Source organism: Oryctolagus cuniculus, chromosome 10 (genome assembly GCF_964237555.1).
Source record: "Oryctolagus cuniculus chromosome 10, mOryCun1.1, whole genome shotgun sequence".
NCBI classification, from domain to species: domain Eukaryota; kingdom Metazoa; phylum Chordata; class Mammalia; order Lagomorpha; family Leporidae; genus Oryctolagus; species Oryctolagus cuniculus.
The window spans coordinates 41039566-41064488 of record NC_091441.1 but is presented as its reverse complement, the minus strand read 5'-3'; the positions used below and the strand labels follow the sequence as shown (position 1 = coordinate 41064488).

The window sequence follows — 24923 nt, the reverse complement described above, 5'->3', positions numbered from 1 at the left end:
GCTCCTGGCTTCTGCATGGCCTAACCCTGGATGTTGTGGCCATTTGTAGGGTTTACCAGTAAGTAGAAGATCTCTCTCTATTTCTATCTCTGACTGTCTCTCCCTCCCTCTTCCTCCCTCTATTTTTCTTTCAAATAAAAATAAATATTTAATGATGACAGTTCTATTTTTTACAAGCTTTATTTATTCGAAAGAGTTACATAGAGAGGCACACACACACACACACACACACACACGTACACGTACACACGTAGAGGGGGAGAAAGAGAGAGAAAGGTCTTTCATCTGCTGATTCACTCCCCAAATGGCTGTAACAGCTGTAGCTGAGCCAATCCAGAGCCAGGATCTTCCTCTGGGTGTCCTACATATGGGTACAAGGGCCCAAGGACTTGGGCTATCCTCTGCGCTTTCCCAGATGCATTAGCAGAGAGCTGGATGAGAAGTGGAGCAGCTGGGACTCCAACCAGCACGCATATGGGATGCTGGCACTGCAGGCTAGGACTTCAACCCACTGCGACACAGTGCCAGCCCAGAGGATAATTGTTTTGCAACTGTGTATTGAGAAATTGATATATATGTACAATAGGAATCAGTTTGTTTGAAAGATGGTTTCATCTCATCAAATTCTTTTAAAAATACAAAGAGAAGAGAATGTGTTTCTATTTTATGCATACTGTTATACCTTTTGTTTTTAATTACACTGATGGTTGATGACGGCTAACAGGGAGATTGCTTAGTGTGTGTTTTGTATACATTACCACCTTTTTTTCCAACTGATACGTGAAGCTTCATGTTGCTTAATTTCATCTACAAAGAAAGACCCCAAAACAACATCTGGGCTCTCAGTAATCTCCCTCCAAGCACTGCCTGGCCCCTCCATCCAACCAAGTGTCTTTGGCACTTTTCATTGCAGGCAAGCAACTAAAGCATGAATTTATTGTATCTGCAGGTCATCACTGAGCGGTCTTCTCACTTCGTCCTTTAAGCAACACCAAGAGTCACTGGCAGCAGAGAGAGAGAGGCGGCGGCAGGAGAGAGAAGAGCGGCTGCAGAGAATAGAACGGGAGGAGAGGAACAAGTTCAAGTAAGGAGAGTTTTACGGTTTTATAAATAGTGACTCAAAAATGGAACCACAGGACGGCTGTCTGTATTTAATGCTGGCGTTAAAGGATCAGGAAGTAATGTGTGTGCTTCCGATTCTGTCTGGACCTCGGTGAGCAGGCCTCACCTGTCACAGGCTGCGTCTGGCTTGTTGTGGCCTTTCGCTGACCACAAGGCAGGAAGCAGACAGCCGGATTGAATAGAGACTCGCATGTTGTTGGCTCCTCCGTCATCTGAGATGGTCCTAGCGAGGTCTTCCCGAGGACAGAGAGCCTGATCATCTTAATTTGCCATTTCTCGTGAAGCTCCTCACGACTTATTCATGTTCTGTTGGATGCCGAAAAGAAAGCGCTTTTCCCTCTGCTGCTTTGCTTCTGCTCCCTGTTTCAATCTTCAATTAAAAAAAAAAAAATTTCTATCCTCTCCTGCTATGGTGGCGAAGTCATCATGTTGCCCATTGCCGGAATCTCCTCAGGTCCCAGGCTGTGTTTCCGGATGTGACCCATGGTGTCCCCCATGCCATGGCCTGTCTGACCCCTCTGAGTCTGGCCTGCCCCTTGTCCTTCAGCCAGTTCACCTGTTCTCCCGGCTGCCAGCTCCTCTCCCCGGCTTCACGCCCTGCCGTGCTTCCTCCAGTGCCAGTCACCGGCTGAGTCTTGGCTCGCCCATGGCAATCTGGCCACTGTTCCCTTCCCTCTTTCTTTCTTTGCTTTCTCTCCCCACCTCTATTACCTGTTTGTTCAATCCACCTTCTTTGGCAAACCATATTCCCATTGAGTAGGCTGCCTAGTGCATTCTATAAAGAATGCAAGGCATTTTCAGAAGCTACATATGCAAGAACTTGTTTTTTTTTTCCCCCCCAGAAGCCAAAGAGACTATATTTAATTGTTAAAAAAGAAAAAAAAAGATAAAGTATGAACAGAATTGTGAAATTACTTAACTATATCTCAGTACCTAGGCTGTGGATGGAACGCTGGTCCTAGCTTCTCTAAGACTGCATATTCGGACTACCCCAAGTAAACCAACACCATTTCCCGCTACACTTGTGTGGCACGCCCCACGCTGTCAGGTTCCCACCAAATGGTCTGTGGAAGCACCAGCCCTGTATGCCCCACTTCTCATGAGGTAGTTCTGGAAGTTGTCGCTTTTGGAGAGAACCATGTCCAACCTGGAACACACCAAATGTTCCTTGATTTATGACTTTCTAAGAGACTTGAATATTTTACCACCAAATAGCAGCAGGGAATTTGACTGAAATATATGGAAAATTCAGAGATTAGCTTACACATCCAAAGTTTTGATGGAAAAACCTCTTAAAACAGGGTAGCCAGACTGGGAACAGTGGGATCCACAGGCTCTGTTCTGTGCCCCCTGCTGCGTCACCGAGTGCAGCCCGGTCACAAACTGAATGTCTGGAGCTCCCAAAACTCTGACGCAGAGAAGGGAGCAGGTGGCCTGGGAGGGAAGCCTCACCCACCAGTGAGGGTTTACAGTTTTTAACCTCCAGAACCATCTGGCAGTTACGCAGAGGCACCCCAAAACCTGGAAGCACATAGCAAGTGGGGACTGGAAGGTTCCAGAAGCAGCTCTTCTTAGCCAGGATGTGGCCAAGGGACTCACTCAGGCTCAGGGAGCAGAGACAGTTTCTGCCTTGGCCTTCGCTCCCACGCAAACCTACAGGCAACGTTGCTGCAGAAGCTCAGGGGTGTAGCCACAGCATCCAAGACAGGTGCCTGAAACTGTGAGGGAGGAGAACCCTTGCTGTGGCTGGCAGAGCTCTGGTGGCACAAGCACTAGGAAATCCCGTCTCCCTGTGCACCTGCTCCATTGCACGGGATGCTGTTTCCAAACGGGTGCAGCGGAGTGGGGAGTCTCGGGAGCACAGGCCTGGGGGAATAGGACAAGGGTACATGTTCAGCTAGCATTTCTCATGTCGACACTCAGCCCTCTGGTTCCACGGGCCCCTCATCCCTAGATTCAAGCAGCTGAAGATCAGAAATTCTCGGAGAGAAAAGATTGCATCTGCTAACTCTGGACAGACTTTCTTTCCTGCCATTATTTCCTAAATAATATGAGAACAATATAACAACTATTTAAAACTCTGCCTGCTTGCTTTTTGAAATTTACATTGTATTGCTTCATGGTCTAGAAATGATTGAATGTAAATGGAAAAAAGTGAATAGATTATTTGCAAATGCTGTACCATTTTATAGAAGGGACATATGCATCTGCAGATTTGGGTGGGGGTCCTGAGCTCAGTCCGCCGAAGGTACCCCAGGAGGTTGGCAGAGTGAGAATTAGGCCTGAGCGGCTGCCTTCAGAGATGATGCCCCTAACTGGTCAGTGTTTGCCCTTGGTTGCTGGTGGCTCACTTGTCATTTCAGAGCACAGAGAGATTCAGGCCCAGTGGCCCTCATCCAGGAAGGATGCTCCTCATGAGGACAGATCCCAGGCAACTGTTAATTGTGGTGGCTGCGTTTCCATGTGGCTGGGGATGTGAGTGAGAAGAAATTCAAAAAAGGAAATATTCATAGTTTTATAAAGCAGCCTCTGGGATCACCCAAATGGCCAACCTTTTGTCAGCTATTCTGCTGAAATTGTTCATGTTCCTTATGCTTTTTGCAAAGCATTGCAAAGTTGTTCCTTATCTATTGTTGCTGTTGTTGATATGGCCTTCAGTTTCCTGGATTAAAAGGTTTGTTTCTAGCATGGCATGTGACAAGGACATACTGAGTCCTACCTGCTTGCCTCTTCTCTACCCTGGCTTGCTGTCTCTCTGGCTTCAGAGTAAGATTATACAGCCACTGTCCAGGGCACCAAAGGGATAGGATGCTGAAGCTATATTCCCATGTCCAGTGTAGAAAACTATGGTGTCAGTGTTCTCCATGGAAATGAATGTCCCATGGAGGGGAGGCTGATCACATCAATTTAAGTTCTAGTTGGAACCATACCGGCGGGTACAGAAAGACGAAGCATTAAATCTGATCCAGGCTGGACATTTGTGGGTCCAAACAGAGGTGAATGTACGAAGCAGTAGCTTCCAGGGAAGCCAGCATAGTAGCTGAGGGTGTGATGGATGCCAAGAAAGGATGGTGGGCTGTGGAAGGAGTGTCCAGACTGTGGAGTGCAGCACAAGATGACCAAGGCACCAGGGCCCACTTAGATTTAATTCAGGAGGTGGATGTTGTCCAGCTCCGGAGGTCAACTGAATGTCAGTCACCTCTGAAAACCGTTGCTTGTGTGTTACTTCCATTTGAGTACTTTATTTGTCTGGTTTATATTTTTTTAAAAAAAAAAAAGGGTTTATTCATTTATTTATTTGGAAGAGTGACACAGAGAGAGAGAGAGTTCTCCCATCCAGTGGTTCACTCCCCAAATGGCTGCAACAGCCAAGGTTAGACCAGTCTGAGGCCAAGAGTCAAGGATTCCATCCAAGTCTCCCACATTGGTGACAGGGACCCAGATACTTGGACCATCTTCTGTTGCCTTCCCAGGCACGTTAACAGGAAGCTGAATCAGAAGTAGAACAGCTGGGACTTGAACCAGCACTCCAGTATGAGAGTCCCAGGTGGAGGCTTATCTGCCACGACACCAGTGCCTATGTATTTTTTTAAAAACTTCCCTTCTGGGGCTGTCGCCATGGCATAGCAGGTAAAACCACCACCTGCAGGGCCAGTATCCCCTATGAGCGCCAATTCGAGTCCTGGCTGCTCCACTTCTGATCCAGCTCCCTGCTATGGCTTGGAAAAGCAGTTGAAGGTAGCCCGAATGCTTGGGCCCTTGCAACTACATGGGAGACTTGGATGAAGCTCCTGGTTTGGTCTGGCTGATGTAGCCATTTGGGGAGTAAACCAGCAGATGGAAGATCTCTTTCTCTCCCTCTCTCTCTGTAACTCTGCCTTTTAAATAAAATAAATAAATCTTTAAAAAAAAATCTTCCCTTCTTCATATATGTAAATTCTTTCTAAGGAGTAATTAGTCTTGGCCGGCACTGCGGGTCACTAGGCTAATCCTCCGCCTTGCAGCGTCGGCACACCGGGTTCTAGTCCTGGTCGGGGTGCTGGATTCTGTCCCAGTTGCCCCCCTTCCAGGTCAGCTCTCTGCTGTGGCCAGGGAGTACAGTGGAGGATGGCCCAAGTGCTTGGGCCCTGTACCCCATGGGAGACCAGGAGAAGCACCTGGCTCCTGCCATCGGATCAGCGCCGTGCGCCGGCCGCGGTGGCCATTGGAGGGTGAACCAACGGCAAAGGAAGACCTTTCTGTCTCTCTCTCTCACTGTCCACTCTGCCTGTCAAAAAAAAAAAAAAAGGAGTAATTAGTCCTGTCTCTGAGTAAACCCAATATTACCATTTTTAAAATATCCTTGTGACTTTATTTATAATCCGTTATAGTTAGTACTGGAAAGTATAGGCTTTAAAGTTCAGCTACAGCCATTCTCCATTTCTGAGGCAAGAGCAGTCTTTCATAATATGCTGTTAACAATTTCTTGGTAATTTTATCAGCATCTAATTCTGTTATTTTTCTTTCCTGTTTGTTTGTTCTGTGGATCTCCATTAGCCGAGAGTACTTAGACAAAAGAGAAGAGCAGAGACAAGCAAGAGAAGAAAGGTTCGTATATTTCTTCTTGGCCACAGCAGTGTCGTGGCACATGACTTTGCTCTGTTAACCAAACACGCAGAGGAGAATGTGTTGTTAAAACATAATAGCTTCACCTAAGACCTTGGGTAACTAGCATTTTCACAATTGAGTTCTGGTTATCTCAGTTCTCCAGGAAAAATTCAGATGTATCACATATTGCTGTCATGGTATGACATGCAGGTGTCTAATTCTCCACATGAGCACTTGGTATTAGCACATTAACATATGATGAGCATTTGAAGTGCTCACCAATGCTGGGTTAGAGTTAGGTGCCCTGCTGTGCACCTCTGTGTCTTGTGATGATCACCCATTCCTTCCACAAATATTTGAGCACACACTCTGTGCAAGTGCTGGTTGGGGTGTGAAACACGCTGGAAACTTTTGCTGCTTATGCCTGATCACTTAGGTGTTCCTTCCCTGACCGGGACTCAAGTCCTGGATGGAAGGAACCATTGTCCTTCATTCCTCCAGTGCCCACCATAGTGTGTGCAGCAAAGAGTAGGCGCTAAGAAATGTGTGAAATAAATGAGCCAATGAACCAATAGCCTTACCTACAGTATCCAAGCTATACCCTAGTTAATTAATTTCAGTGGAAACATGCTTTGAATTTCAATAGCATATGCACAGTTAACGTGTGTTTTGTCTGACACATGTAGATCAGCAGAGGAAATGAGTTTTAGAAATAGTTTTTATCCCTAGTGCAGCCTGCAGTTGTCCTTGTCTACCACCAGGTGGGGTTACTGCACGGAGAGATGGCAAAGCTCATCTTGTACCTTTTATACCAGAGCCAGCTGGGAAAAGAACATTTTCTGGACAGTGCCAGTAAGAAGTGGAATTGTGCTAATGTTTTAGACATCATCAACTCAATAGATCAGGACAGTCTGAGGCAGGGAAGAGTGGAGACTGTGCTTAATTTAAAAATTAGATGCTTAGATCAGCCTCATAAATAAAACTATTGCATTGCCTTATTTCCAACATTCTATTAGATTAATGTCATCCTAATAACCAGTTGTAGCCAGCAAATTTAGAGTGAAAGATGCTGCTAAAGGAATAAGCGTCCATCTTCTCTCTCTGACTACTACCTGCCTTTGACTTTGGGGATGTAACATACGCTGAAAATGCTGTTGGCTTCCTGCCCAGGCTTACAGAATGAATGTTCTTTTTTTTTTTTTTTTTTTTTTTTTTAACATTCTCTTTCCAGTCCCCCCCTCCCCAGGTTCTGCACTTTATGGAGCCTTTGACAACTGAACTGTTGAGTCTTGTCCACACCAGCAAGGCCTGGTGGCTCCTGGGGATGTGTCCAGGTGGCTTGATCAAGGTCTGAACTGGCGCAGACTGAACTTTACAGTTTCCCCAAACCCCTAAAGGCCAGCTTTCTCTGGATAGTGTTTCCTGTCCCTCCTTCCAAATGGGGGTTCACTTACACTTGGCAGGCTTGTGCACAGCAGGTCGCCATGACTCTCCTCTGGTTCCGCCCTTGGTTGCCCCTGGGCTCCCTCTGCCGTGGCTCTTAGCAGGTGCAGAGGCAGGCTCTCCCTGCCCCATGTGAGGGTCTCCCTCATTGCCTGCCTCTGTCTACACAGAGGCTGGGGGGAAAAGCAGACAAGCATTTTCCTCTGGTTTGGAACAGTTGCTTTTCATAGTTGGTTTGTTTTTTGAGTTGCTTGATGAAGATGGGAGTAAGGGGGATAAGCTGTCAGGGGTTCTTGGATAGGTGAGAAAAGATAAGATGCCCAAGTACAATTGATTTGCAAATGGACCGGAAAACCAGTGGAGATCAGAGTAGCAAGAAGTACCAGGAATAAGGAAGAAGAAGACTTTCATCTAATAACATTTCAGGGGAGAGGCCGTTGTGTGGTGGATCCAATGCCTTTTGCCCATAAAAGACTAGGACAGCAGATGGGCTGACAGGTTTGTATCAATCATGCAAGTATAACAAGATGAGCACCCTTTGGCTCTACTGAGGTGTACAGGCCATGCAGATATGTTTTATTTTGTGTCAACTTATTCCATAATTTCAGGCAAACTGTATTATTTAAAAGTTTTATTTACTTAAAAGAGAGAGAGAGATCTCCCATTCACTGGTTCATTCCCCAAATGCCTGTGTGATGGCCGAGACTGGGCCAGAGCAAAGCCAGGAATTCAATCTGGGCCTTGCATGTGGGTGGCAGGGATCCCCCAACTTGAGCCAGCACCTACTGCCTCCCAGGGTGTGCATTAGCAGGCAGCCAGAGCCAGGATTCGAGCCCAGGCACTGATACGGGATGTGAGCACCCTGAGCAGTGTCTGACCCGTACACCAAACACCTGCCCCAAAACTGTGTGATTGACAGCTATGCGGACCAGGAGTCTGACTACCTCGAGTGCTACTTCTGATTGTGTGAAATAGTGGAAGAAAGGCTGTATATGATAGTGATTGATGTAAGAGACAATCATGAATAACTTTAAAAAAGAGAGGCGCTGCAGTAGTGCTGGGGAGTGAGACACAGGCTGGGGACTTGTCTGCACAGGGGAGGAGCAGTCACCTGGGGTTTGTCACCTGAGGGGGACAGCTGGCTGTGGAGAGGAAATACCTTATGACAAATGGATTATGGAAACAGAGTACAAGGGAAGGTTTGAGGTTGGGCTGCAGTTTTGGAAATTCTGCATGGAAGCTGTCAGTGAAGCAGAGAGGGGAGTTCTGAGCAGTGCTTGGGAGAACGGAGGACCGAGGAGACGTTAGGGGGAGCCAGATGTTGGTTTGATGGCAGGGAGAATGCCTGAGGAGGAGGCTGGCGGGAAAGGGCATCAGTAAACATTGCAGGTTAAGCGCAAGTCCCACAGGGGGTCTGTCTGTCGAGCCATGGCCCCAGGCCTGCCGCTCACGCCCTGGTCCATGTTGTAGACCATTCCACGGATTTGTTTTTCTGGCTCTCCCACTGACCTGTAAGCTCTGAGAAGGTGGGTTTTTCTTTATTGTGAAATCTCTAGTGCCCACTGCAGCCCCTAGCATGTGCCAAGCACTGGTCAGTGAGAAGTTCAATGAGGAAACAAATGATGTGGACAGAGGTGGGATAAATCCCGAGTGTTTGGGGGAAGGAGCGAGGGTCAGAGGCTTTTCTTAAGGCCATGGCGTGTGCCTGGAAAAGCCCAGTGCTGGGCACTTGGGGGCTCCCGCCCAGGCCGTCGGGCGGATATGGAGTCCACAGGCAGCAGCGGTGTGAGACAGTCCTGCCTCCCTGCGTGGAGTCCCGCTGGATCCTTAAATGCCTTGGTTCTCAGAGTCGCTGTCATAGGGCAGGTTAGGATGTAGATCCGGCTTCCTTCCTGCGCTGGCTGGGGAGGAGTGGGCGGGAGTGGCTGCCCAGCTGTGCCACCGTACACTTGACTTCAGCCAAGGGGCTGAGAAGCAACGTGTGCCACTCTGATCGCGTGTGGTGGGGCTCCTGCAGTACACGCCAGCCCTCCGCCCTCACTCTCCACAGGGCAGAGGGGCGCAGCTGTTGCTTCTCAGTGCCCTTCCTCTGCCTCTCTGCCCCTTCCGTTTAAACCATTTTAATTGTGATTAAATACTCATAACCTAAGGTTGACAACTTAACCCTTTTCTTAAAATTTAAAATATTTATTTGAAAGAATGACAGAGGGAGAGAAAAAAAAGAAAGACCTTCCACCAGCTGTTTCACACTCCAAATGGCTACAATAGCCAGGGCTGGGCCAGGCTGAAGCCAGGAGCCAGCCATCTTCCAATGGCCAACCTCCCCTGCCTTCCCAGGTGCATAGGCAGGGAGCTGGATAGAAAGCGGAGTCACCTGGACTTGAACTGGGGCTCTGATGCAAGATGCTCCTGTTGCAGGTGGCAGCTTAACCCACTGTGCTACCAGGCCAGTCCCCACCTTAACCCTTTCTAAGTGTATAGGTCAGTGGTGTTCAGTGCATTACACTGCGGGGCATTCAGTGTCTCGAAGGCTTCTCATCTTCTAGAACTGGCCTCCGTGCCCATTGAACAACCCAGCCTGCCCAGCCCCTCCATTCCTGTCTACCTCATAGACCGCCTCATTCCTGGACACAGTTATCCTGAAACACTTGACTCTTGCCACCACCTGTGGTGGTGGTGTCTGTGAGCCCAAGGGCTGGGTCCCATCTGTCTAGACTCTGGGCTCAGCAGCCTTGGTAGTCCCCTCAAAAGCACCAGTCCATGTGTGCCAGCCTGGCTGCCCCCGAGGCAGGGGATGGAGGCCAGTCCCAGCTGTAGTGGAGCTCCGAAGTGGTTGTCCTCCTGGCTGGAAGCCTTTCGTGTGAAGCTTCATCTGCGCCCTCCCTGGACTCCCGAGCCCCTGCTCCCCTGCCCGTCCAGTCCTCCTATTGCACGTTGTCCGTCCTGCCATGGGAGGCCCAGACTCAGCCTGAGGATAGCTGTGTTCACACCTCCTGCAGGGCTTCCAGGATTCCGGCCAAGAGTTGGCCACCATCAGATCAGGCTTCTTGGGGGCTCTGCCCCTTGCCCTCGAGCCCATTTTCTTCAAAGGCACCTGTGACTTCCACAGCCAGGTAGTTTGTCCTTGCAGTTCAGAATCAGGGTTTTGTTACGTCTCTGCCATTGGAAAGGTAAAGCTGTTAGCTGGGGAGTTTCTGAGTTTGAGTCTTTTTCTCTGAAGAGAGTTTCTTCCTCTAACTGCCAGGCAGCTTCTCTGGGCGCCAAGCCTCAGGTGCTTGTGTGTCCACACCTGTAGCACCTCTGATCAGAGACTTGCCAGAAAAGCCAGCTCGCTCCAGACAAAAATGGAAGAGGATGCCTCCCCCGACCGCCGGCATCCGGGGCTGCAGGTGGGCGCCTCTGCACAGGTCGCTCCCTGTGCACTTTGCTTGCTTCCCGTCAGCTGAGAAATGCAAGGCGTTGGGGGAAAGAACAAAGGATGATAATCTCCCTGATCTCAAAAATCCTATTCTTTCTTTGTTAAAAACAGACGTCCGCATGTGAAGAGATGACTAAATATGCCAGGCAGTAAATGTAAAATGCCATCTGAGTTGAATGGGCTACATATCCGACATGAGTTCAGAGGCAAGGCCAAGATCACTTCCAGCTGTGGTGGTCAAGGCAGGCTTGAAGGAGGGAGATTTGTGCAAGCCCAGCATGAAGGGTGGACTGCCTGTGGGCTGGCAGGCAGGGAGAAGAGGTGACAGTGACAGACGGGGCTGGGGGTGGGGCACACCCACCTTACGTCTGAGATGAAGAAGTGACTGCTTTTACAAGGCATTGTTTGTGAGGTATGTATTTGCTTTGCCTTTCCTAACGGTATGAGCACCCTGTCCAGTGACTGGTAGGTGGGGTCCTCGGAGGTCCCTTAGGGTGGACAGAGGCAGTGAATTCTGCAGATGGCTGTGGAGTGAGGGTCTTGAGTAAGCTGTTTCTGAGTTCAGCGATGGGTAAGACAGTCAAAACCTGCTACAGCTGAATTTGTCAATTTATTTCTGCACAAATAATGGTGGGTAAAATTAGCAGACATCTGGAAGAGGCACAGATTTCAAAGTTATTTTGGTCTGATCTATAAAGTGTACTATGAGGAATATGATTGGTAGCTGGTCTTAATAAACAGTTAGTGGGTTCTGCCTGCCTGAAATGCAAAACAGATGTATCTTTGTTCTTTTAAACTGACTTTGATGAATAAACTATATGTGACGTCAGGTCCAAGCTATTGGATGTCTGAGTCCTACTCAGAAATATTTTAGAATATAAAAAAGTTTCCATGGTCGACGCTGAGAGAACAAAGTGAATTCCACTTGCATTGCTGTTAGCATTGAAGCAGGTTCAGAAATTCCGAGAGGCCTCCGTCCAAGTAACCCCTTTTGGTATTTTGGGGACATCATTTCTCTGCGCCGCTCCACGGGTACCCTCCCATTGCACAGCTGCGAGCTCGGAGGGGTTTGGTGCTCAGCTGTCCCTGGCGGGGCTTTCTCATGGTCGTTACTGCTGTTTTGCTTATTAGTACACATGTTTCCTGAAAGAGCGAAGTGGGATTCTGCAGCAGTGATCCAGGATCTCGGGACTGTGCAATGTTGCCATTTCTCCCAGTGTGCTTGGTTCTGAATGATGCACGGCTTTTAATCATTAGCATCTTGGCTTGGCTGCCTGTGTTTGGCAGGCTGACCCTCCAGTCGGCCCTGTGCTGTGCTCTGTGCATCAGGGAACCAGCTCACTCTGCAGGTGTTTCGTCCATAAACAAGCAGCAGCCACGGGCTCCTCTTTCTTTTTACGGAAACCCTTTGGAATTTAACTTTCAGATACAAATACTTGGAGCAGTTGGCAGCTGAAGCACACGAGAAGGAGCTGAGAAGCCGGAGTGCAAGCCGGGGCAGAGCTGACCTCTCCTTGGACCTGACCTCTCCGGCAGCTCCTGCCCCCTCCACCCCACTGAGCCACAGCCCTTCATCTGTAGATTCGCAGGAGGCTCTCCCCGTGTCATCCTCCTCCCTGGGAACACCGCAGCATCCCCAAGGTGAGTGTGGCGAGTGGAGAGGGAAGAGTGACAGCTCACATTGGATAAGCTTTCTCCTGGCCTTGTTCCAACGTGCAAACGAATACCGAGACAACAACTACAGGTAAGTTGCAAGGAAGGCTGCAGCCTGCTCCACCGTGAGTATACTAATTAAAGCAAAATGTTTATGAAGGCTGTCCATGTCTGACCAGTGACATGGGAGAATATGGAAGTTGGGACTTTGACATTTGATCCCAAATACGTGGGCATTCATTCAGCATTCAATCATTTAGATACGTGGATCTGCTCAACGAAATGACTGCTTTTAAGTGTTCTCACCCTGGGAACTGTTGGCCTGGTTTAAATTAAACTGGTGGAGAATTAAATTAATTAAGCCAAGCAAAAGAAATGTGGGTTTAGTAAAAATAGAAGTTAAATATTGGAGAAGAAAAAAATAAGTAAAAATTACTGGCACATGGTTGGGTGTGTGTCCATGCTATGTGTGGGGAAGCTCTCCCTGGAGGAGTTCTGTCGCTCTAGCTTGCTTTGGGGAAAAGCAGTGATTCTGTTCTGTGCAGCCTTGAATATCAGCTGTCTCCACTGCTGTGTGCATCGTGGGGCCGTTTGCTTCCACACTGACACAGAAGATGGTCTGAGACACGGACACTTCACAAAGCGTATTGATTAACCCTGTCCCTGGCCGTGTTTGGTTTAATCCAGTGTTGTGGCTTACAGTCTGATGGAGATCTGGCCAGCTGGAGACAGCAGAGTCACTATGCTTTAACTCTAGGAGGGTTGACTAAATATGGCGTAAACTTGAATATAACAAGACAGGACTCCATGATCTCAGCAGAACTGGATGGAGTGGAACGACGCTTTGCTGGCTCCCCATGCTCGGGGCTCATTCTGCAGAAACGGGCTGGCGCCCTCGCAGCTTTCCATCACGTCCAGTTATTGCTGCTACCTGAGCTGTGGAGGACTGTCCCGGGCAGATAGCTCTGTCACAGATGAGTAATGGGGGTCGGAAAAGACTGAGAGTCGGGAAAACAGACTGTTCTATAACAGCCGCGTACTGTGCAAGCCCTGCTTCTTATCATTGCTTTATCTGCACTGTGGCATTTGTAGAGGCAATACAAGAAACACCCCCTATAAGGCTGTGATTCAGCACTAACTCTTGGGACTTTTAACCCTCAGTGGCACCTCCCCAAGTTTACAGAATGTTTGTCTAAAGTGTGGTACACAGAACAGCCCCAAGCTGCGAGGGGACTGCCAGTGTCTACAAATAATGTCTGTCCTTAAAGTTTTAATCTGCTTGATGTTTGTCTCAGAAGACAGTTTCTCAAGGATTCTGCCCAGTTGTAGCTGAACTTGAGACTATTCCATCTAATGAAAACGGGAGAATATTTTAAAACACAGTGACATTACAGAAAATACTTGTCTTGCATATACACTGTGCATTTGGGAGAAGTGTAAAGTTATTTCAGAAGACTTTGAGAAAGATCAGCAGCAAGTGTGATTTTCCTTTACAGAGCAGTGATGAACAGAGCTACAGGTATCATACAGTAAGAACTGTCTGCATTTGAAAAAGGAATCCGAGACTTGAACTTGTGCACAATTACCAGTTAGAATAGCAGCAGGTGATGTTCACATCTCTCCTGGGGAGGACAGAAGCAATGGCTCTTTTGGGGTCTAGAAGAACTGTTAATCTTATGATAAGTGATTGTAGTCCATACTAGTTAGAACAAGCAAGTATACGAACTTCCTTGTCCCAGTGTGTAACTGATTTGTGAAACCGAGAATGATAAGTGTATAAAAAGACATCCTGTAAGAGGTTCGTCTCAGAAAGATCTGCTGAGGCTTCTGGGTTGGAGATTTTTTGCTTTTGTGACAGAAATGCCGAGTTGTCATGACAGAGCATTTTTCTCATCCCGGTTTGTTATCCTCTGAGACATCTCGCTAGCAACCAGTCAATAGTCTATGACTTTCACCAGGCCCCATTTTCCAATGTTCAAAGTAATTTTTTGCTTATCCCTACTATTTACAATATCCCCACATCTGGAGGAAGAATAAAAAATCTGATGGCCCATCCAGATGTTTTCCTGCACCAAACACCTGGCACTGTGTGGTCCCCACGTGCCAGGCCCTGGCTCACTGTCTGTCTTTGTCCTTGATGTTGCGAGGTGCTCTGCCCCTTCCTCCCAGATGCTGATACTTAATGCCTTGACATGCATCGGAATCGGTCAGGAAAATGTTGCTGTATGTATTTTACTGAGGCTCGGATCAGCCCCAGCTCTTTGTGGCCCAGCCGTAGGAGCAGAACCCAGTGTTCGGCTCCCGTCCCAGTGACAGGTCCACTCGACTTGTGGTCATGTTCACATTAAGGCCACACCGTCCCTGTGTTCACCCTCTCGAGGTCTGCAAATGTCATTGCCTGCATCTCAGAATCACTCAGATGTGCAAGGAGAGGAAAAATGATTTACATGAGTAGACATCAAAAAGTTCATGGAAAAATTTAAAGAGATTAGTTTATTTTGGTGCCAAAAAAAATCCCAGAAATCCACATACAGTCCTTCCCCCAAAATATTTATCCCTTCCAAAAGTTTTTGAAAACTACACATATAAACCTCAGGATTAAACATCATTTTATAAGTTTTTTATTTCAACTCCTTACTCAGATTCTGGAGAACTTTTGAAAATAAAAGATAAGGGAAAAATTTTTTTTTCCTCTCTTACAAAACATACTTTTTAAAGGGAAAGGCTGATGGTTAAATACCAATAGCATTATGTGCCACCTAGTGTGATCTTTGAGCCAAAACCCTTCCCAGCTGAATCTGCTGCAACTTTTGTATAAACGATGCCACTAACCCTCACCACCAAGTTGGTGTGTGCTTGAATCATTTTTCCATCTGGCCCTCTTGTGGCTCACAGCAGATGTGTATCCCAATACTGTCTGGATTCGGTGTGATGGTTTCAGTGTTTTTCCTCTGTGTAAAGCTAGCAGGCCCACGTGAGGGAAGGACACAGCATGTGTAATCAACGGAGCACTCAGTACAAAGTGCAGGTCAGCCTGAAAGGGCTTCTCTCCTCATCTCTTGCTCTGATCTCTCCTCTCCTTCCTGTCACTGAGCTTTTAGGGTTTCCATAAGAACAACAAGTTTATTTCCTATCTTAAGAAACTTGCAAATGACTCGGGGAGCCATTGTTATGCTCAATAACCAGGTGCAGTGTTCTTACTGGGATGGAGTTCTTCAGTGTGATTCCTGATACAGTTGCTGTGATGATTAAAAATATTGATAATCCAGGTACCCATAAGCAAAGTCACTATTGCCAGGTAGCCTGTTGTCCCACTATACGTCAGAGCCAGGTATCTTCTTCATGAAAGTAGAGGACGCTCATGTGAAAAGCAGATGTCAGTGATGGTACCTGTGGGATGTTCTTCCCTGAAGAACTACAGCTGTGTGTCCTGTTTGTTCATGGCCTTGCACGGACAAGACCCTCCTAAGGCCAGGTGGAGAGAAACAGCCTTCCCCAGGGAAACGAAGCTGCCCTTAAGAGTGGCTAAGTGGCTTTTGCCCACTAACCTGGCCGTAGCACAGCTAGGTTATCTTTATCATGGTGAGCTTGGCCCTCTGCATATTGTACACAGAAATAACACTTCCGAGATGCATTTGTAGATCTTGCCAGACAATATTGATTTTATGTTGGGGGAAAATATGTTCAACAGTTGTGGCTTTGGTTTTTGTTTTTGTTTTTACATATAATTAGATTCCTAGGCATTTCTGTGGTTTTTTTTTTTTTTTAAGAGTTATTTATTTGAAATGCAGAGTGGCAAACAGAAAGGGAGAGATCAAGAGGGGGATAGAGAGAGAGATCTGTCTGTCTGTTTATCTCTCTTCCATCTCTGGTCTACTACCCAAATGGCTGCAGCTGCCAGAGCTGGGCCAGGCTGAAACCAGGAGCCAAGAACTCTATCCTCATTTCCCATGTGGATGTCAGGGGCCCAAGTACTTGGACCACCATCTGCTGTTTTCCCAGGCACATTAGCAGGGAACTGGATTGGAAGCAGGAAAGCTGGGACTCCAACGAGTGCTCCATGTGGAATGCTGATGCCCTAAGCCATGGCTTAACCCACTGTGCCATGACGCCTGTCTCAGATTCCTAGCTATTTCTAAATGCCTCATCTTTTAGCCCTGGAGATATAAAACATGGCCGCGATAGCCCTTGTCTGACCACTAGCATTTATGGAAATTATTGACAATGGTGTGCTCACATTTCCTCTCTCAGATCCAAGCATTCCAAGTCCTGGCAAATATGAGAGTTCCTCTAGCTTCTTGACCTTCAACCCTAGAGAGCAAGTGTAGACAAATAGTTCTATCGGAAATGTTCAGTGTTTTGAGTGGTCAGGGTCATGTGGACATCCATCCAGTACTCTGGCTTGCTGTTACCGTTGTGTGAGCATCTTTGTCACCTTTGCCGTGTACCACGTGTGAGCCTCCTTCAGGTGTAGGCGTTCTCCTAGGTTACCTAATCCACATGGCAGAAGTCAGAAACGTGGGCAATAAATTCCAGCTGGCGTGCATGCATGTCTGCTGGGTCCCTTGCATAAAACTTTTGGAAACATCCCATCCGGTGTGTCATGAGTTGGCAGAGAACTAGATTCCTCCCACCTCCCCATACTCACCTACTGCTGCTACTTGAGGCCATTTTGTCAATTAAACAGAAGCTCTGCTTTTCACACGAGACCCTGCCTGTTACATCTGCTGTGGGACTTTATCGAGAGCCTTTGAAAAATCACTGGATTTTCTGCCTTGCCACTCCTCTGTCTCTCAAAAATTGAAAGCAACAACAAATCCTTCCCTTTTCCTCCCTGCAGAGAATGACAAGTGCCTGGAGTTTGTTTAATGTGTCAAAATATGGTGTAAGAACACAGTCTTTTGAGTCCTTTGGAAGTAAACAAGATATAAATCTCCAGTAAAGACAAGGCACAGGATGGCTTTGGGGAAGCTGGTGAAGGGGAGAGCTATGTTCAGTCAACAGGATGACTTCACAGACAGCTGTTAGGGCTTAAGAACCATAGACAGTCTGAGACTGGTAAGTAGCCTGCCACAATTTCACAGAAGCTTGCAGAAGACACGAAAGTCATGGATCAGAGATAAAGGACTTGATTCTCATAGCAGTAGCAGGCTGCTGATGAAGGGTGAGTGTCAGCACTTGGGCCATTTCCCCCAGTTCCAGTTCCCACAGCGATGTGAAACAGCGCCCAGTGATACCTGTACACATTCTGTGCAGAACTAAGAAGAAGAATCCTGAGATTAGGGGTCACTTAGAAGGCAGGTAGTGGCCAGCGCCGCGGCTCACTAGGCTAATCCTCCGCCTTGCGGCGCTGGCACACCGGGTTCTAGTCCCGGTCGGGGTGCCGGATTCTGTCCCGGTTGCCCCCCCTTCTAGGCCAGCTCTCTGCTATGGCCCGGGAGTGCAGTGGAGGATGGCCCAGGTGCTTGGGCCCTGCACCCCATGAGAGACCAGGATAAGTACCTGACTCCTGCCATCAGATCAGCGCGGTACGCCGGCCGCAGCACACCAGCTGCGGCGGCCATTGGAGGGTGAACCAACGGCAAAAGGAAGACCTTTCTCTCTGTCTCTCTCACTGTCCACTCTGCCTGTCAAAATAATAATAATAAATAAAAAAGATTAAAAAAAAAAGAAGGCAGGCAGTAAGCATGCCTCCCCTTTCTACCAAAGAGAGATGCTATCTTTATTACAATGGAGAATAAGCCATTTTCCCTGGAGAGAGGCACTGTTTCCATCTTCCAGGGCTATTTGCTATATCATTAGACAGATAGAACAAATTCTATTTGTGCCTCTGCTTGCATGATTGCAGAGATATGGGAGATCTGTGGAGAATTATCTCCCAGCATTAGATTATAATGATTTATAACCAAATTTGTATCCTAGAGTTTGTTTCGTGTAAATAAAACATTATTTGAGCAGCAATTAGCTTGCTTGTTCTCATTTTGTCATGAGCTGCAAAACCCTGCCCAAAGTGAGCTTGCCTGCATCTGGAGATGCTCACAGGGAATCTGTCTTGTTGGTTCCGTATCGGTGACTTGCATCCCAAGTGTGAGCTTCGGATCAGTGCTTCAGATACATTCAGGCAGCTCCATATAGGGACAGTGAGTTTTCTTCAGTCTGATGTCCAGACAGAGACTGAGGCATGGAAGTAGCAAAGGAGAATAACTCTCCTATGGGACCCTGTGGTGCAGCTCACCAGCTGCCAACCTGGCATGCCTCTCCAGAGCCTCTGAGGCTGGCGCTTCTCTGGGGAAGCCGCCTCCGCAGTTATGTGAGTGGGAAGGAGGTGCGGGATTTCAGACTCCTCCCTCGGTGCCCATCCTATATCCACTCAACCCCAAATGTCTGCTGTGTTGCTTTCTCTCAAACAACCCTCTCCTTCTCTGTCACCAGTGCCTTGGTCGTAGCTTTAACCATCTTTCATTTGGACCACATTAATTGCTTCTTCTAGGTTCGTCACAGCAACTCAAGGAAAAAAAATCTGCACCTTGCTTTTAAAATCCTGGAGTGTTTTTGTTATCCACAATGTAAGCTCTGACCTTTCATGGCCCTCAAGATGCATTGTTATCTGGTCCCTGGGTGTTTTGTCACCACAACCACCATCCAAGCCAAACCATGATCTGGCTCTGAACAGTGCCATGTTGTTTTGGACGTGTCTGGATTTGGAGTGCCCTGCTTCGTGCAGGGCCCACAGGGCTCTTCTGCCTTTTGAAGCAGCTCCTCTTCTCTGAAGCCTGCCCCAATCCTTCTCCTGTGTACCCTTTGTCTCCTGTCCTCAGTTGGGGTACTGGGCTCACCACACTGTCTGGGTCGCAAGTGGTCCCCCTCTCCTTGGCACACTCATTCAGGGGAGGGCACAGACCCTCAGCCATCTTTGTTATCCCTGAGTGCTTGGAGAACAGGTTTTCAGTAAATGTTGTGTGAGTTGGTGAATGAGCGAACAGGAAAAGAGTAAGACATGTTAATCTACCAAGTCAACCAGGTCCCTGGTACTCAAAAAGAAATTTATTACACACGCCATGGATTACAGAGATCCATCTTTGACCATACCGACCACTCTGTAAGGACTGAATCCATAATGTTGACCTAATTAATAGGGAACTTTCAAGAAAATCATTGTCATATATTGGGGTGTTTTTGTTCTGAGAATCTGATCTAACTCTAATACATGGAGAAAATTCAAAGGATGATTCTTGACAAACTGATGGTTAAGGTACTTTTTCAGTTGTCCTTTATGATACTTATTGTATTCGTCCATTTAGGAGGAAATAACAAAATACTATAAACTGGGAGCCTTATGAACAATGTTGATTTCCCATGGTTCTTTAGTCTGGAAGCCCAAGACCAGGGTGCCAGCAGATTGGATGTCATGTTCAGGGGCTGTTTTCTGGACCTTACAGGAGGCTTTCTTGCTTCATTCTTTCTGCATAGTAGAAAGAGCTAACTCTCATGGTCTCTTTTATAAGGGACACTAATCCCATTCATGAGGGCCTGGCCCTTGTGACTAATCACCTCTCACAGGCCCCACCTGGGAAGTTGGGATTTAACAGTGAATAATTTGGGGGAGCATAAGCCCTTTGTCCATTGTATACTCTGTTTTAAGTGAATTTTACTCAAACTCCAGATCTCTATTCCTTTGTGAATTTGCTAACAGAGGCAGATAAACTGGGGTGTTGACTAAGTGGAAACCTGCATCCATTCTTGACCAGATGTCAGTGAGGAAGGGTTAACGCTGGAATGGGAATTTGTTCAGAATCTATTGGCAGAAAGAGCTACTGTTTTCTTTAGATGTTGTTGCGTTCTCACTGTGTTTTTTAGCTATGACTTACTAGATGACTTTCGCTTGAAAAATATCTTAGGGAAGATATTTTTATGTGTCTGACTTTCCTGTGCATAGCACAGCACCTGGCACCTGATCAGTCTCAGTAAGTATTTACTGAATGAATGACTTTTGCTGCTAGTCACATTAGAAGATCTGGTTAAGCATAACTATATCCTGCTAAGCTTGAAAACAGTGAATTGACCAAAAACAAACTCAGGCACAATCAGCTTCTTTTCTAGATAGTATCATTCAGTGTTATCCATTCTGATGCTAGTATATCCCTTCCCCCAAACAACAGTTTTTGTTTTGACATCGTTGATGTTCCTGTCTGAGAGCTCAAGGTGCTCTTGGGAGTCATTGCCAGAACAGAACTGGTTACCGTCTTTATCCTTTAGGAAAGCCTCATCTTCTCTGTTCTTGTATGAAAATGGCCATCCCATCAAACCAGCAGCCCCCATCAGCCTTGCCGGGCATGGAAGGCTGTTCAAGTTTTTGGAGTAGATACTGTCTGATACCATTTAAACCAGAAGAAGTGTTCGTCACCTAGGGTTGATGTTTTGGATCATTTGGTTTGGGATCAAGATAATGATGTACCAGTAAATGATTCAGTAATCTTAAATTGCTTTCCACTTTCTAGTCATAACGTAAAGTAGAACACTTGAAACTGGCTACATCTCTTATGCTGTGTGGTGCTGCAGTGGAGTTATGTCAGGTACTGTTGAACCAAGTGAACTCACTCACTCAGAAGCATAATCTAAGGTGCAAGATGAGGAAGTGGAAATTATAATATCAGTGGTGCTTGTGATCTTGTCCAACAGTTAACTCAAATGTGTGTCCCCGTGTGAACATGTAACGAGGGACCCGGAACTGTTTGTTTCTCTAGAGCCATCTCCGATTCCAGTGTACCTCTCAGAGAATGAACAACTTGCTGCATCAAGTGTGATTTCAGATTTTAAGGATTTGTGTTAGGGGAGACTCAGCCCATGAATGGAGGCTAGTGCTTCCTGTGGGGTTCCACTAAAGTGAAGTGACAACCTTGATTATTAGAACTGTGGAGGGCAGTTATTAGATCTTCATAAAATGACACCTCCCCAAAGGGCTTTGCAGGTAATTTTGGCCATGTGTGGTTTCATCTTAAGAGGTAGCTTAGGCCTGAACCTGTTTGAAAAATCTAGCTCTGTCACTTGAGGACAAAGCAGGACTTAATTTTTAGGGCGTTCACATGAATTAAACTATTGAATTAATATTTTGCAGGTGGTGTCATGGTTTGTGGGTAAAGCTTGAGTAGCTGAGTTGGCACCTACCCTGATGAGACTCTACGTGTAGAGCAGTGATTCTCAACCAGGGATGGCTTTGCCCTGCAGGAGACATCTGGCAGTGTCTAGAGACATTTTGGTCATTGCAGTGGTAGGGAGTAGGGGGCTGGTTGGTGCCATAGGCCTCTAGTGAGTAGAAGCCAGAGGTGCTGGGCAGCATCCTTCAGTGCACAGACTGCCTCCCTCCAGAAGGAATTCCTCAGCTCCAAATGTGCTTGGGAGCAAGAGTGGATGTGAGTGAGCAGCTTAGCAAGATCTGGCTCCACATCAGAGGCAGAGCCTGAACAATTTTCCAAGTTGTGCGTTTTTTCACTTGGGCCCTTCTTCAGACTTACATGATTAACCCAGCAGTGTGAAGCTGATGGTGTCCGTGATTAGCTCTGAACCGGGGAGGTCCCTGGAGTCTGTGCTGTTTGCAGCTATTGTAGAACTGGCAGGCCCACCCCTTGTTTTCATGAGATCTGCCAGGAAGCCAAGTCCTGGCAAAGTTTCCGAGACACTACCACAGATCGAAATCGATTGAAGTCACCCAAAGACTTAGGAAGTTCAGATCTTCCTATCAGCATTTTATCTCTTCAAAGAAAAACAGTTATGAGATTCCAGTTGGATGCTGTGGACCCAGCTCAAGGAGACAAGGTGAAAGCAGAACTGAAACGTTCGTGATCACCATATGTTGTTGTGTTCAGGAATGATCTGTACTTGTTTGTGGCTTAAGTCACCCACCACACAGTGTGGCATGGTGATTAACAGCCCAAGTCTTTCAGACAGGCCAACCTGGGTTCAAATCCCAGCTCTTTAAGCGTGAGCTCTGCTTGACAATGAGGTCCTCCTGGAACCAGATGGTGCATTCTCAGAGGGAGACTGAGGGTCCTCGGTGCAGGGGTTTTCAGAGGTGTGGGGCTATTAGAGGGTGGTATAGCACCCAGAGACAGTGACCGTGTTCTACTTCTAAGGCTGCAGGAACTTGGCAAGTAACTGGGACTTGCTAAGAGCTATAGCCAGGCGAGGGAGACCATGGGACAGAAATAGTGCCCTTCAGCCTTTATCCAGCTAGAACCCCGCATAAAGGGAGCAGGGGTATAACTAGTCCAACCCCTCTTCCCTTCCACCTTTGCTGGCCTACCCAACTCCCATCAGCACTGCAGGAGGTATTCTCTGTTGAGGCCAGTCTCGGGGTGCAAAGCAGAGAATGGTCTGAGGGAGCAGCCTGAGGGTATCGAGCCTGATATATCTCCCAGATCAAGTTCCGTGACATCTCTGAACCTGCTTCCGCACTGCTCACCTGGGGACATTATTCTTTGTTGCATACGTGATTGTGGGAACCAAATAAGATGCTGCAGTGAGGTCCCTAGTGCTGCGTCTGTGTCTGTGTAGGAGCACCCAGAGGCTGGCCGGGGAAGCACGCCGTGACTTTGGTTTTTACTGAAGACCACACAGGGTCTAATCTCTCTGCCGAGGTTTGGAAGGTTTGCTGGCCTTTCGGAGGGACAAAGAGAAGAGATGGGAGGAGGGAGTGTCTGCACCACTGACTTGGAGACAGGGACAAGCCAGCTGCGTCTGAAGCCTGCTCTGTGCCCGCCTTGCTCTTGCATTCTGTGACCCTTGTGTTCCCTGTTCATGCTGTTTCCTCTGTGCAGAGCGCCCCCTGTTGCTGGCTTCCCATCTTGATTCCCTGGTCCCTCTCGTTCCTATAATGTCTGTTTCATTGTTGTGACCAGGGTCTGGTGGTAGACCCTTCCCATAGGAAGCGGTTGACCTGATGCCCTGTTCCCTCCTTCTGAGGATGTGGGGAGCTTCATCCTTCTTAGTGTTTCTTGCGCTTTGCATACATCACCCATTACTGCAGCCTCGCTTACGACGTGAGTTCCGTGTTTCCCTTCCTTTTATATATTCCCCCTCTCCCAACCTTAAGATCTCCGTGAAGGCCCTCTGAGTCAGGTCAGCACAGGTTCTGGCCAAGTGCATTTTTCTGGTCTTTGCTAAGTGTGTTCTGGCGATGCCGAGCTGTCCGTCTGCTGTCTCGGGCTGTGGGCCAGGAAGACAGATCCCAGACTGGGATGCCTTTAACGTTGCCAGGCCTTCCTTGCCATGTCCTTCTTTCATTTCCAAAACTCACGCTGCCTCTCCCGCCCCCACAGGGAGAAAGGCTGCCGGGGCACCTGGCCCGAGTCCTTGGGCAGATCCTGTCCTCGCGGCACAGCCCTGCAGATGCAGGCAGATCTTTGTGTCCTTGCTCTATCTGAGGGGGCTGCGGACAAGCTCGAGCCCTGTAGAGCCCTGAGCCCACCTGGAAGACAGTGCTGCAGGGTCCTCACGGTCACGTACGTGTCCAGGAGAGGGTGCCCTGCCACTCATCGCCTGGCTCTGTTGGCCTTCACCATTCTTTCTGGGGGGCACCACAGAGCCCTCCCCGTAGACGGGGGTGAGGATTTCAGAGTGGAAGCAAAATGCTGCATCACCACTGTGCAGGCGTAGCCCTGCGCAACCGCCCGCTGCCTCGAATGTAAACACGCGTGCTCCCGCAGTGATAGCTCGCTGCCCGGGGTCCGAGTCCCTCACCCTGTGCCGCCGCTACTACCGTGTTTCACTCCTCACCTCCTGCTCTCCAGCTCCCTCGGATGGCAGTCTCTTCAGCTTCAGCCTTCGCCTCCTGGGCTGCTCCTCGCCCACCAGGAGCCTCACGGTATAGCTCACGGCAATGCCTGTGACGTCACAGCAGGCAGCGTGGTCCTGCGTTGGCAGGAGACCTTTGGGACAGAATCAAACGTGGCCTAGCTCTCCCTGAAGCAGCTGTCACTGCCCTCGGAGTGGAGTTCCAGGTCAGGAACAGAGCAGGCCATGGACAGTCTCCCCTCACCCCCTGAGTGCCAGCTGCACCGGGCATCTCTCACTCCCTTTAGCACACGTGTGCTCCTGGTCTCTGCATGTGCTCCTCCCGCTGCCCAGAACATTCTCATGGCCGCTTTCCCCCCTTTAACTCCTTTTCATCCTTGGAGACTCTTCCTTCCATGTCATATCTGCACAGAGACTTCCGTCCCCTCCCAGGCCTTGCCAAAGACCCTCGCCACCCTGTGCAGGGTGCGGTGTCTGATGCCAGTAGAGAGACTGGTCTTTCTCTGTGCCCACTTAGCTGGGCACCACCACCCCTGCCAGCAGGGGCCATGGCAGGGCATTTAGGATCTCTGTTCTGTGCTCATCTGCCAGCTCTGCGATGCTGGAGCCGGGCTGTGTCGTGTATCAAGGTGCCTCTCACCACTGATGCCCATGTTGGGGCTGAGGGATGCTCCTTACACAACGGGGCTTGGAGCAGCTGGAAGTTGCCAGTGCTTTCCAGCACTCAGTGTTGACAAAGGCCTTCATTTGGGGAGAACTTTCCTACACACCTCTGGGGTTCCTCCTGCGGCCCGGTGACTCCGTGCTGGGCCTGTACTCTCTGCTCAGAGGGAGCAGGCCTGGCTCAAGGACAGTGACTTCAGAAGTCAGGGTTGTGTATGCGCATGGAGGGGGCCGGGTGAGGGCAGTC

The 24923-nt window shown here is 48.2% G+C and overlaps 1 protein-coding gene across 9 annotated transcripts in view; it reads left to right on the top strand.

Moving 5' to 3' along the window:
- Positions 1 to 24923, top strand: part of FHOD3 (formin homology 2 domain containing 3) — a 485089-nt gene that overhangs the window by 384499 nt on the left and 75667 nt on the right. For 7 of the 9 annotated variants that reach the window (XM_070050270.1, XM_017344114.3, XM_017344115.3 and 4 more), the window contains 3 exons: positions 950 to 1084; positions 5659 to 5709; positions 11997 to 12211. In XM_070050270.1, coding sequence (XP_069906371.1) covers positions 950 to 1084; positions 5659 to 5709; positions 11997 to 12211 — 401 coding nt within the window. The remainder of the gene's footprint in view (positions 1 to 949; positions 1085 to 5658; positions 5710 to 11996; positions 12212 to 24923) is intronic. The other 2 variants (XM_017344116.3, XM_008261223.4) reach the window with 1 other exon arrangement.